Genomic DNA, 13,820 nt, shown 5'->3' with positions numbered 1-13,820 from the left:
TTTTAACGCGCACTCATGCCCATACACACCACAATGGGCACTCAAAACCATGACCTCTTTGTTGAAACTCTTGTGAGTCTACCACTGAGTCACGAGTAAGGACCCATATTTAACATGACATTTAAACAAGAAACTAGAACAGAACATATCCAACAAGGGAAATGGTTTTCTCATACTATTTCTTTAAAAACACAAAAGGCAAAATCAAAACAAGAAAACCAAAACTAGGATCTAAATGCAATTGTATGAGAACACAACACAAGTGGTTGCTTCCACGATTGTCATTCGAATGGATGGATACAACTGAAATTCAACATCAGTAATGTACTTCCCACTTTACATGTGACGAAGTTGCTGATTGTTCCTGAACATTCACCTAGTGGTTCCCACCATAATGGATTACCAAAAAATCCAACAAATTGAATGTTCATGGATGTCCGATTGGTGGCCTTCATATGGATTCAAGAAAGCAAAAATGGTCAATCATCACCATTCAGCTGGAAAAAGCGTGGAAAAGAGATGGCTAGGATTGACCAAGCCGTATTGCTTTTGAACCAAAGACACGGCAGAATCCACTAGGTGGATAAACCTATACAATAGCTAGTGCCCATGCCCATATCCAGGGTAGCTCATGTCCAACCGACATCAATACACATGTCCATGTCCACGTTACACAGGTAAACGCTTTCATCCAAAACAATTATTTCTAGGAAATAAAACTCACTGGTCAGATGATCACACAGTGACTACTATGAGAATCCAACTTAAAATGGGAAAAAACAATGTTTTTACTCATTTCTTGTTCTAACTACCATTTGATCTTCTCGACACTGCTCTGGCCTCCATCTAGCAATGGTGCGCTCTTCAATACTATATTGTTCCAAACACGAGGAAGAGGCCACTTTGTCCCCGTTCTTCCTGATGGTAAGAACTAACAATGTCTTTGCAACACTACCGCAGAGTCGAAGTGAGCAGTTTAAATCAGACCATACCCTCAATCGATCATTTGCCCCTCCATTTCCTTCTGAGAGAACAAGCACCGCGTACTCGGAATGTACAATGGCAGGGTGGTGACGGTAAACTACAAAGTCAACACCATACTGAGATCCTGGGCGAACCACCCAATTCTTCCTTCTGAGATGAGAATAAGCCTTGTATAAATCAGGGAAAATCTCTCTCTTTGATTTCATATACTCCCATATCTCTTCTATGTTCTTGGGATGTTTGTCTTCACCTAAAATCACAATACATTTGAGCTCATGGAACATGTAAAAGGATTCCTCGAAACCCAACTGAAACCATTGCTTATCTTTCTCCGCTGTGACAATGGGTTGGCCAAAGCATGCACGATTAAGTAGCTCCACTTGTTCTGGTCCAGCTTCGAGAATAACATTGCACCCGGAGAGTATCACAGTTGATACCGACTGCAGTAGAGAAGATTGAAGTTGTGAGACTATATTTGACATGGGATCTGAAAGGGCAATTGCTGCTGAACATTTTCCCTTCCACCTTGGTCCAGTTAACTCCATTGTGCAAGGAAACTTGGGCCAAACCTTGAGAAATCATAAGACATTTGGTTAGATGAGGTTAGTTCTCAGAAAAACTCCAAATGCTAATGATCAATCAAAATTGTTCAATCTGAGTTGGACGAAAAAGAAAAACTTTCTGAAGCGCACGAGACAATTAAAGTTAGGAAATAGGATTACTGAAGAAAGATTAATCCCATGAGTCGTTTGAAATCAAATAAGAAGTGATAAAAGAAAGAAAAGTTCAAATAAGCTATTTTTTTTGCTAAAGAGGAATTATATGACCCTATGGCCAAGAATGGTTGATCGTTCAGTATGCACCAGACATATGGCATGTTCACGATGATTGGACCACACAAATTATGTGCACCAACATGGATGGACTATGGCCTGAAGCTGGGAACATATCAATTGATTACAGTGTTGTTATCATCTGGTTGGTGCAGCTTTTAGGTCGACAAGTTGGATGGCCATGTTAATTGTATGGTGCCCAGAGGAGAATTTTTATAACTTTTCTTCATTCCACACACTCATGCACCGATATGCAAACCGCATAACTAACATAATTTTAGTACTTGGTAATTTAATGAGAAATCACAGCATAAGAACAGCATTTTACAAGGAAAAATGTGATATCCTGGCCTCATATCTGGGATGGTGTGCATCAACCCATAAATTCTTCTGGTAGGGTACGCTTCACCATCGATGGCCTATAGGGAGAGCTGTAGTTTTCAAAGAAAGCCTTTTGCAATGCCTCCTAATGAGATTTTAAACCCTAGCTAACAAAGAAAAAAATAAACCTAACCAATAAAAGAAGGTACCATTAAACATAGAACAATGATGAGAACGGATGTAAAACACTTGGAACAGCCCGCCGGGCACACCATAATCGTAATGGTCTTCTAGGAAGAATTTTGAACCTGTTGAATGGGGACCATTAAGATCTTTCAATTTGGACTGCACGGGCCCTTACTATGACACTGCAGCAAACTAAGACACCAATAACTCCTCAACAAAGATATCGTAATTGTAGGCTGTATGATATGGGTGACTGGATGGTGGTATGGGTGATTGTATTAGATAAAGTGGCAGGCTGAATTGCTCATTTAATGATTGACCCATGGATGGCTGTGACCCAAAATTGCATGACAATTGAAACCATCCGACCAATGGCTTGCAACAAACAATGGAAACAAAGATGGTTATCAGTTCACATTTGAGGAGGTTTTGGACATTTTCATTCCTCATTGGTCAGGCTCCACTACTCCATCCATAGTGCTGACTTGATGGGTCTCGCTCTGGATGGACCATGCGCCAAAGATATCTTCAGATTGCACGATATCTCTTGTTTGAATCTAGTAAAGCATAGTTGTTTGCCTTCCTTCAAGATTGATGGTTTAAGGGAAAATCAGGCCAATCCATTACTGGCTCAGCATGGAAGGGTGCATCTGATTAATGGGATGGATGTCGGTCACACAACACGGTGGGGCCCACAGAGCTCGACAGAATTTCAGATGTGTGTGGCACGTTGGAACCTGTGAGGCACTTGCATTTGGCGTTTGAAGATGTACTCGCAAGCAGCATTTCCCTCCCCATATCAATGGAAATTGTTAAAATACCAAAACCAGATGTAGTGAATAGTCGATGATCTGCTTCTACTTTCTCTAGCCATATAATCACAACATTGACTAAATAGAAAGCTTAAACCAATTCACAACCATAAAACAAAGCTAAGCTAAATTCACATGGCGACTACATGCATAGCAAGACACCCCAAACAAGTCAAACTCCCTTCTTTAATCCAAAACAAAGAAGTTAGGATGCGTTTCGATGCAAATATCATATTGAATTGCAATACTTAGTTCAATGTGGAAGGAAAATGTTAAAAAAAAAAAAAAAAAAAAACACTTTATCACCTTATTTAGACTTCATAATGAGGAAGTGAACCAGGCCATCAATATGAATACTACGAGAATCCTGATGTTGCTACAACTTCCACTTCCAAAACTCTATGGTACATTCAATCGAAAAACCTGGTCTGCCACACTGCATTAGTACACTAAACCCACGTCTCAACCAGCAAACAGAAAGCATGCATGCTGCTGGGCTACAACACCTTACGTCTCTTAAAAAAGGCTACCAAAGCAAATAGAAGAGGAGCATTCTCTCATAGGCAAATAAAAAAATATAAAGAAAGAAAGACTCACTCTCACTTTATATAGCTCTAAGACGGAGGAAACCACTAGAAAAGCCTTTGGAAGAAAAGGGAAGAAGATCAGTCCTTCCACACAATGGGGTCCATGAGATAGATGGTCCAGTTTGTTTTGAACATACGCTATGTATAAGTGGGATACAACAACTTTAAAAAATGACAAATTTATTTAAGTCCACCCAATATGCAAATTGAAATCCACATATCTAAAACATCCTTTTGAGGAATCCTTTATGAAACTTTCCCAGTTGGGAAAATGCTTAAATCAATCTGAAAGAGTAGTTAGGGGTGTCAACGGGCCGGGCCAAGCTATATCCAAGCCCGGCCCACATTGTTCAACACAAGCATGAGTCCAGCCCAGGCCCTTGACAGGCCATAATAGTACAGCCCAAAGTTTTTTATGTTGGGCCTGAACCCGAGTGTTTATCTGATGAGACTGAGAGAGGTGCGCTTGTTTAAGGCTCGCTATAAGGCGAGAATGACATCATATTCGGGGTGGATCCCAGCAAAAAATCCGGCGGTTTAACCGGAGGCAATGATCTGAGGAAGTAAGGAAGAGACAAGAACAAGGAAGATGTGTGGGAGACAGAGTGAGGAAGATTTCTTACATGGTATCAGAACCTGATTTGGACCGTTTGAATCTTCGTGACTGTTGTCACAACCCGAACTTTCCCGTCCACCCACTTGCCTCATATCTGGGCCATCCATTCTCCAGAGAGCCACGTCCGCTACAATCTGGGCCCCACAAGTGGGTTAAAATACAGAAAGATGGAGATGGAGGCTATATGTATTTCCATTCAGAATGAATGGGTATAAATACAGAAGATAATGCCTATAAAACGTATACAACAAAATAGGAAAGTATAAAAAATAACATTCACACTCCACACACACACACACAATATTGCTGTGATTATATGGATACACAAAGTAGAAGCAGATGGTAGACTACTTACAACACATCTGGTTTTGGTATTTTAAAAACTTCCATTGGATATGAGGGGAGAAATGCTAATTGCAAGTACATCTTCAAACACCAAATACATGTACCAAACAGGCTTCAGAGTGCCACAAGTCTGAAAATCTGTCAGTTCTTTTGGTGGGCTATGCATGTATGTTGAATGTTGGCTGTTGGTTGTCCTTAGCTGCCCATTTATTGGACACATGTGCCCCACTCACTGTTTGCACGCATGATTAACCACCTAAATACTGCACATGTATTTGTCTCAACATGCAAACTAAAAAAGACAACATGGTTTCCAAATCTAAAAGATCAAACAATACCAGAAGGGTAGAAATTCAAAATAAACTCAAAATCAACTCGATCCTAAACACCCAATAACAGTCTGCAAGTGGCCGGTTAGAAAGAAAATAATGCCAACAAAATGGACCCCATTGTGCCTGGTTTAGTAACCATTTCTATGATACGATTAACATGACAAGATCTCACCACAGCCCAGTCCCGAGAGAATGGCCCGCAAATAGTATTCCTCCACTCTTGCAAAGCCTCCCTTGGATTGTTGCCATGATAATACAAAATTACCTTAGTGAAGAAGTCTTCATTTACCCAAGCAAAAAAAAAAAAAAAAGACAGAATCTTCAGATTGAATAAACTACAGAGGAAAACCCCTAACTCTTATATTCGTATTTTGTAGCACTTGATTTAGTGAAATTTTTCTAGCTTTTAACAAATATTAGTCCATGATTATGTTTAGAACACTTGTGGCTTGTTTGCTAGATACCTAAAAATGAGTTCATCCTGATTATGTATTAGGGATCATATTTCATTTTGGTAGGGATTAAAATAATCTTGATAATACAATCATCGTCTCTAATAAATAATTATGGTTAAATAAAATTAGATGAACTCACTTTTAGGCGTCTACCAAATAGGCCCCTAAAACCTTTTTTGTATGGATGCAATCCTGACTCATGTCATGATGTTCCGGATTTGATTATTAGTGAAACATCTAATTGCACCCTTGAGGTGAGGTTGCCGTTTTCAAAGAAGCAATTTTGAGGATGTGCTTGGAATTAGATGCAGTATTGAGTTGAATTGCAAGTTCCTTCCTTAGCATTCACATCAAGGGTCAGGGTTCTAAATTGCAATTACATTAATTTCAAGTTGGATTTGAAAGAAATGTAAGCTGCAATTAGAAAAAATGAATCAGCAGTTTTGTTAATTAGGTTTATATGATCATAAGAATTGAGAAAAGGAAAACCAAATACATTAGAGAAATCCAATTAAAATGAGAAGCAAGGCTCTATTAGGGATTGAAAAATGCAAATCCCTAATTACGGATTCGACACTGCAATACCCTAATTAGGGATTGAAAATTGAAATTTCCCAATTAGATTCACCATCGCAAAACCCTAAGTAGGGTTTCGAAATTCAACACCGAAAATCTCCAATTAGGTATTCGAAAATAAACAAATCCCCATTAACATTCACCATTACACAACCCTACTTAGGGATTGAAAAATAAAAAATCCCCAAATTACATTCAACGTTGAAGAGAGAGATACCTGAGGTGATTCGAGAGGGCTGTTCGCTGTCGCAGCTCGCTAAAGACGTTGTGGAAGTGGAACCGGCTATGTCGTTATTGTGGAGAGAGAGAGATAGAGAGAGAGAGAGAGTGAGACGGGGGAGGTCAATGGGCCGGGCTCAGGCCTGAAAATTCAGGATTTTGAGTAGGGCTAGCCCGACGGCCTGGTCCTAAACAGTTTAAAATCTAGGTCGAGACCTACACCATGCGGCCATGCCCGGCTCATTGACAGCCCTGTCTCCCGGCGCACCGGGATTACCCCTGGCTAGAGGTGGACAGTCCGGGCATGGCTCTGTGGGCCCACCTCAATGTATGTGTTTTATCTACACTGTCCATTTATTTTGACAGATTAGTTTAGAGCATGATCATAAAAAATACATAGATTGAGGGCTCAAATGAACCACACCATTGGAAACAGTGGAGATTGGACGCCGGGTTGAAAACCTCTCGAGGGCCACAAAAGTTTTGGATCAATCTGCTATTTAGATTTACCCTTCATCCATGTCTGTGTGACCTTATGCACAGATTGGATGGCAAATAAATATCACAGTGGGCCCTAAGAAGGTTTCAACAATGGGTCACTGTCATACCTGCTGCCGGTGGTTCACTCAAGCCTTTAATTTGTCTCTTTTTTGGGCTCATGCCTTGAAATGATCTTTTTAAAATGGATAGACAGCCTCAATATAGCACATACATCATGGAGGAACTCACGGAGCCCCTGTTTAGTCCGTCTCTGGCTAGGTCCTGGCAAGGGCAGGACCCAATCCGTGTCCAGTGCAAATGCCGTTGCCCCTGACATCTGCACGTGCGATCTCACGTACCGTCTGGGTCTATGGGAACTAAGGGCCCGTTTGGCCGGGTGGATTGGAAGGGATTGAATGGTATTAGGGTGGATGGCATGGATTTCAAGGTAATGATGGTGTTGTCAGTGGATTGTCTTAAGATCCATGGGATTGCTATTTCCCGGGATTGCTATAACGAGTCTGTTTGGCAAGCCCGGCCAATCCCGGGATTAAACCTTCCCATCCCTTCCAATCCCGCGGACCAAACATGTCCTAGGCAAATTTGAACGGATTAGGGTGGATTGGATGGGATTTAAAGGTAATGATGGTGTTGTCGGTGGATTGTCTTAAGATCCATGGGATTGCTATATCCTGGGATCAGATCACCCAGTCTATTTGGCACGCCTGGCCAATCTCGGGATTTAACTTCCAATCCCTTCCAATAACATCCAATCCCTTCCAATCTGCCTGGCCAAACTGGCCCTAAAAAATGTCAGGCCCACCTCACCGAATCCCGTTGCCTTTTCATAACTTACTTTCGACCCGGATTGGGGACTACCCGACCCATCTCTAGTTAGCTATGGATAGGGGTTCTAAGGGCTAACTTGATGGGTTTTATCCACACTGTCCATTCTTTTTTTCTTTTTTTTCTTTTTTTTCATATCATTCTTGAGTAAAAGCCCAAAAATAAAAGAGATCCAAGCTCAAGTGGACCACACCACAAAAAGTAGTATCGGTAATGGTACCCACCGTTGAAACTTTCCTAGGCCCACTATGATGCTTAATTGCCATGCAACTTGTTCAAAAGGTCACATGGACTTGAATAAAGGGAAAATTTGAGTGATTTATATTATTATTCTATTAATTCTTATTATATTTTATATTATTATTAAATTAAAAATTTAGATTTAATTTCTACTTATTTGATTTCGATTTTTTTCTCACATAAGCCTAAAGAAATTAAGGGAAAACACAGTTATCATCTTGATCTAAAACTTCTGTGGGTGTTTAATCCCCACTATGTGATCCACTTGAGCGTTGGAAAATGCTTAGTTTTGGGTTTGTAGCCTAAAATGATATGCTGATGCAAAATGGATAGATGATGTTGATAAAACCCATACATCACAAGGGCCCCTTATAACCCATGTATGTTCCTAACTAAGGATGGAGGAAGTACCCAATCCCCATCCCTTACTTTCCGAATTAAGTGTGATTGAGATTCAACTGGTGGGTGTGGTGATGATGAGAGGACTCACCTCCATGTATGTGTTGCATATCCATGATGCCAATCAATTTTGCTAGCTCATTTTAGGGCATGGTCTTAAAAAATAAAGTAGACACAAATCTCAAGTGCACCACACGGCAGGAAATGGTAGTCATTAATGCCAAAAAATTAAAAACTTCTTAGAGTCTATTTACACTTGTTTTGGTGCATCCACTTAGACTAATGAGTAGATACCACCATGTGTTGATAATATGCGGTAAATGATGGATAAAATCCTACTCACGTACTAAGGATATCTTTTGCCTATATCTTTTGATGGTGCGTCACCTGCTAAAAGTAAAACAACATAGGGTCATATACATGTTTGTAAAAAAGACACTATGACAAATGACACATATTCCTAGTATGAGTGGCACGTGTGATCAAGGTAGTGTGGTCGACAAGTCTATAAAGACCTGTCAAGAAAGGGATATTATCGCAAATCTGAATATGCTCGGCAAGACTGTCTCATACAATCCTTATAAAATAGGAGATCATCCTAAGGACAATCGGTACTCTCGCGATGATTATGAAGGTTCGAGAAGAGGATTTTTCTTAGAGTGAATGGAAACCAAAGACACCGTGAGGAATTTTTGTCCAGTAAAACTAATCCTGTAAGATCCACGGATCTCTGCATGCAGTCACACTGGCAAAGAGATTTGAAAATATTTTTAATCTGCGAAGATCTCTTTAATCAAGTTAGGGATGATAGAAAAACAATTGTGCATCGTGATTGTCAAGAATCCTAGACCAATAAGGAAACTCAACAAAGATTTTGCCACTTCTCAAAGTTATATAAGGCATGCGATAAAGAGCTCCAGGCCTACACCAAAAGCAATCAATCTATACAATGCTACATTGCTTTATCTTAGTTTTTAGTTCTTTCACTTTTGTTCAGCAACACTTCCGAACGTTCAAAGCTTAGGTAAGCTAAGATCGCTACTATCCAGCACCATCATAGTACGCTTATGAGTAATATAAATATCCACGACTCACTATCGCTGGATCCTCTGTTCAACCGAGTCCTTGTTTGGAAGATCACACCCCTGTCCTATCCTACTGGCCAATTTGTCTTGATTGTTTGTCTAAACAAGCGATTACATGTATTTATCTTTCGTTTATTTCTTTGCTTATTTGTTTTATTTGCTGATTGTACTGAGCTCCATATACACATCAATAAAATCGGCATTTTTAGCCTTTAGTTTAAATCTTTTATTCATCTTTGTTCTATTAAAAAACACAAAGCTTACTGTCATTGGTGAAGAAAAAAGTACTTAACACAAGGTAAAAAGAATCCATTCAGAAGGACTACACATCTACATTTTAAGATCACTTGATTGCTATAACCATCGGTGGCTGAAAAGACAGTCAATCCCATAGATTTGGTCTTAATCAGTTTATCTCAACACGGGGAACATGTTTAATCGAACTTGAGTCAAGTACGACTTTAACACGCCAACACTATCTTAATCATATACGATGACCGAATATGAGCCTTCACTAACATATGTGACCTTGTATTTGATTGAATTGCACAAACAAAATCTACCATAATGTTTATAAGTCATCCAATCTGTTGATAAGGTCACGAAGACTTCGATGGAGGGAAAACATAAATAGCAGCTTGATCCGAAACTTTGGTGGCTCCTAAGAAGTTTTTAATTATGGGAATTAAATCCCTGTAGTGTGGTCCACCTAAGATTTGTACTGCTTCATTTTTTTGGACCATGCCCTAAAATGAGCTAGGAAAATTGATGCACAACATGGATATACAACACATACATCAAGGTGGGCCCCACGGTCAGTGCTGCACCAGCATGGCTAGATCGAGTCGCACCTAATCTGTGGGTCCCTACTCATGGCTCAGTGATGACCCTGTGGGTTTCAACACTGAGGTGATGGGCTTGAGTACAATACCAATGTGGTCTGCTTGGGTATGTGTATTAAAAATAATAATTAAAAATAATAATAAATAAAAAGAAGAAGAAGAAGAAGAAGAAGAAGAAAAACATGTTAGCATGGCAGGGATGGATGCAGATTTAAAGCTTCAATCGAAATTTGCTCCATGACAACGAATGTGTAGAAGAAAAATTAGGGTTGACATGGAAAACTCATGTGCATTCAAGGATTTAGAGGAACATTGTTTGAGAAGAGAGCGGATTGCAGGCAAAGAGCTAAGGTAAGGTGTTTTTTTTTTTCCCAACGTACGCCTAGTATCTCAGCCGCAGAGATGAAGGAATGAAAATGTAAAAGGATTTCAACGCCAATCACCAGTGCTGGAGATGAAATCCATAGTAAAATGAGAGAGTAGTTGTGTTGGCATCAGTGAGGGAAAACCATTTTTATTTATTTATGTATTATTATTTTTTAAAATTGTGTTGGCATCAGTGAGGGAAAACCATTTTCTTTTATTTATTTATTATTATTTTTTAAAATTTACTGTATTGACATCAGCATAAAGGAGAGGTGGCCCAATAAGAATCCCTGTCCCCTGAAAACAGACAATCCAAACTGGTAATTTTGTGGGACGGTAAAAATCACAAGAAATCCTTCAGATAAAAAGGGTAGAATTAATTATCCATTACACTTCAACACACCCACATAAAAATTAGGTTACAAAGCAAAGGTTCAATCAAAATATTTGGATAGTCAATACTACAAGCTACTGCAAAGTACAAACACCAATCTCATGCATATCACAAACTACAAATAAAACTCACCCTCCTTTCCTAATGACAAGAGAAGGAATCCAACCATCTGATGCCTTTTTGGGGGTGGTTTGGACACTCAAATCTACATAGATAGAATCACACAAACAGCTACATCATCGCATAAAATGTCGTCCAATTCATCACCTTTCACATGGACCCCACAGCTTGGAACCTAGGCTCCTTAGGGAGGAACTTTTCCTTAACATAAACTGACATGTAATCACCAAACACATACTTTGGGTATGCTTGTTCATCCCCCACCAGCAGTGGTGCAGGTGCAATGGTGGCATTGAGTGAAGGGTTGTAGAAAGACGCGATCGATCTCCGGTTCCCGTCATCGGTCACCAACACGCGGTGCCACACGCTCTTGTACTGACCATTGCTGAGGGCCTCTATCTGATCGCCGGTGTTGATCACGATTGCGTTGGCTAATGGCTGGACGTTGATCCATTGGCCGTCCTTGAGGATCTGGAGACCGCCCACTTTGTCGTCCTGGAAGAGTAGGATGACCCCACCTGCATCGGTGTGGGCCCGGAGGCCGATCACTCGATCTGGGTGGGGGCATGGTGGGTAGTGGCTCACTTTGGTGCCGAAGAATGGCTGGTGTTCTAGTCCATCACCGCCGCTGAATGCTTTCTTTATGTATCCCTTCTCCAAACCCAAGTTCTCATCCATGATTTCCATGATCTTCTCAGCAAGTTTCTTCAATTCTCTTCGGTACTCCTTCATTGTTACCCTATTAGAAGTGAAATAGTCTTTTAAATCAAAACATATCCATGAAAAGAAACTCAAAGTTCTATACATTCATGCACATGTCTACATATATGAAAAGAAACTCAAAGCTCTATACAAACACTATTGTGATTTGGTGGGTCCCACACCCAAAGAAGTTGGACAACCATCCAATTATTGTATGGTTTGTAATGGTTGCTTGCATAAAAAATTCACTACTAGTGATTGCAGTATATTAATACACTTTTTTATACTAAGCAAATATTGGAATGCTGCATACCATAGGGTACTACTACTTACTTGAATTCCACTGGTTCGGATGGCCATTCGTTATCGTCTTGAAGAGTAAACACATCCTCCCAGTCGATGTTTTCCAATCGATGGCCCGCTTCGTCCTTCTTTCCTTCCAACAAGCCATTCAGCAAATGGACAGCATTTGAGTCCTTGAATCGTTCCTCTCTTTCCAACTTGAAGCACTCAGCACAGACTTTCTTCACTCTTTCAAGAAGCTCCATTGGAATTCCATGGTTTACGAGCTGCAACAACAAGGCAAAACAATTCATTTTCTTATCAGATGAGTGCTTAGTAAAACAAAGGAAGAAGAACAAGAAAAAAATCTTCCACATGAGAGCATTAATCTAAGAGGAATGCTCTTAACTACCCTCAAGATCCAACTCACCCCGGCCACTGGCAGCGAGGCCCCTTCCGTCACATGGGTCCCACCTGGTGAGTTACATGGACCAATATACAGGCCAGTGTCCACCAGATGACTGTGCCGGCCAAATTTTCGGGCCACAGTACATGACTGGGAGGGACCCACTTGATGATCGACACTGAATCAGACGATGGGCAGGTGGCCGTTACATTTCTTTCGATATATATCAACGACATGGATGAAAGAATGATCACTAAATTACCTGAAAGAATCCCCATTCCTCGCATCCATTTGCGATGCGGGCCATCGTCTCGGCCCGCTCTGGACCATCAATCTTCGACAAGTCGATAACTGGAATCGCCATTGGAGAAAATGGTATTAGTGGTGGTACTGTTACTACTAGTAGAGAGAAGAAAAACTAGTTGAGGTGTTTGTCCATGGTATGAGTGTGGGGTATTTATAGCACAAACCATCTTGCATGTCAACCCTTGTTTTGTAGAATAAAGAAAGTTGTTAGGGTTGGCTGTTTGGACGGTGTCATTTCATATATATATTTTTTTTAAATGCAAGGTCAATGGCTTTGTGGAAGCCCACAACATAAGCTTAGCCTTTCAGGTGATTTGATCTTTTGGTACTCTATTTTCTTTCTGTAAATCATGCACAGGAGAAGGAGATGATGAACCTCATAAACCACACTTAAAGCTATCTTATCATTTAATTGTTATGGTAGATCATACTCATGGACATATCCACCGTACATTGATCCAGACCGTCTAAATGATGGGGCACGAATATAGATGATCAATGGTTGCCTTCAAACGACTGTTTTAAAAGGAAAATGATCAAGATTGCTGATTCAATAGGAAATATCAAATGGTTGGGTTGTCCAATCAGTGAGTTTAATGCGCAAGGTAAATGATGGGGCATGCAATTTGGATCGGTAACGATGTATGCCACGTGTATAGTTGATTTGTGCCGGAGTATAATGCACCATGGTCTACATGAGGATGTACATGCACAAGAAGAAACACATAAACAATGATTAGTTGGTAATGATCACATACAATTCAAACTTATGGTAATCACCATTTGTTTGACATGTATGTCCCAATCAATGATGTGTATGTGGAATCCAAACCGTGCATCTGATAAGCCCCTTCATGTTCATTGCACATCCCAAGAATCATCGTGATCCAAAACTAAGGTGAAAAATACCACTGAGAGATTATGTACAATCATGCCTAAAATTTAAATAGTCAAGTGGTGTGGCCCATCTGAGTTTTTTAATTGCCTGAGTATTCTTGTGTCCCTTCATCCTATTGTGACACACTCGATGAATGGGTTGGATGGAATATAAACGACATGGTGGACTCCACATTTCATCTAGTAGTG

The 13,820-nt window shown here is 40.2% G+C and overlaps 2 protein-coding genes across 10 annotated transcripts; both read right to left on the bottom strand.

The window, feature by feature from the left end:
* Positions 1-397: 397 nt before the first annotated feature.
* LOC131236589 (tRNA-splicing endonuclease subunit Sen2-1-like) lies at positions 398-6,474 on the bottom strand. 9 transcript variants are annotated; one of them, XM_058233864.1, is made up of 4 exons: positions 6,265-6,474; positions 4,347-4,473; positions 1,510-1,553; positions 398-1,424 (listed from the first exon to the last, which is right to left on the bottom strand). In XM_058233864.1, exons 2-4 carry the CDS (start codon positions 4,444-4,446, stop codon positions 789-791), a joined length of 780 nt encoding a protein of 259 aa, XP_058089847.1. In that variant the 5' UTR covers positions 4,447-4,473; positions 6,265-6,474; the 3' UTR covers positions 398-788. The 9 variants fall into 9 exon arrangements, with proteins under 9 accessions (XP_058089847.1, XP_058089852.1, XP_058089850.1 ...); XM_058233869.1 differs by lacking the exon at positions 6,265-6,474 and adding exons at positions 3,443-3,559; positions 3,734-3,778 and having other exon boundaries at positions 398-1,553; positions 4,347-4,470; XM_058233867.1 differs by lacking the exon at positions 4,347-4,473 and adding an exon at positions 3,443-3,564 and having other exon boundaries at positions 398-1,553; positions 6,265-6,459.
* Positions 6,475-11,188: 4,714 nt separating this feature from the next.
* On the bottom strand, positions 11,189-12,792 carry LOC131227220 (1-aminocyclopropane-1-carboxylate oxidase-like). Its single transcript, XM_058222976.1, has 3 exons — positions 12,691-12,792; positions 12,074-12,309; positions 11,189-11,777 (listed from the first exon to the last, which is right to left on the bottom strand). Exons 1-3 carry the CDS (start codon positions 12,790-12,792, stop codon positions 11,189-11,191), a joined length of 927 nt encoding a protein of 308 aa, XP_058078959.1.
* Between the last annotated feature and the right edge of the window lie 1,028 nt (positions 12,793-13,820).

The sequence above is a fragment of the Magnolia sinica genome, chromosome 2 (assembly GCF_029962835.1).
Source record: "Magnolia sinica isolate HGM2019 chromosome 2, MsV1, whole genome shotgun sequence".
Taxonomy (NCBI): domain Eukaryota; kingdom Viridiplantae; phylum Streptophyta; class Magnoliopsida; order Magnoliales; family Magnoliaceae; genus Magnolia; species Magnolia sinica.
This window is presented reverse-complemented; position numbering and strand designations above follow the sequence as displayed.

What these genes read in the sequence shown, in the direction of transcription:
- LOC131236589 (XM_058233864.1), bottom strand. Translation starts at nt 4,446, where the DNA reads ATGGATGGCCCAGATATGAGGCAAGTGGGTGGACGGGAAAGTTCGGGT. An exon ending in AAATCAGGTTCTGATACCAT is followed by an intron (nt 1,554 to 4,346) that starts GTAAGAAATCTT and finishes TGATTTCTCAAG; the next exon opens with GTTTGGCCCAAGTTTCCTTG. An exon ending in ATGGAGTTAACTGGACCAAG is followed by an intron (nt 1,425 to 1,509) that starts GTGGAAGGGAAA and finishes TCTCTACTGCAG; the next exon opens with TCGGTATCAACTGTGATACT.
- LOC131227220 (XM_058222976.1), bottom strand. Translation starts at nt 12,792, where the DNA reads ATGGCGATTCCAGTTATCGACTTGTCGAAGATTGATGGTCCAGAGCGG. An exon ending in AGGAATGGGGATTCTTTCAG is followed by an intron (nt 12,310 to 12,690) that starts GTAATTTAGTGA and finishes TTGTTGTTGCAG; the next exon opens with CTCGTAAACCATGGAATTCC. An exon ending in TCCGAACCAGTGGAATTCAA is followed by an intron (nt 11,778 to 12,073) that starts GTAAGTAGTAGT and finishes CACTTCTAATAG; the next exon opens with GGTAACAATGAAGGAGTACC.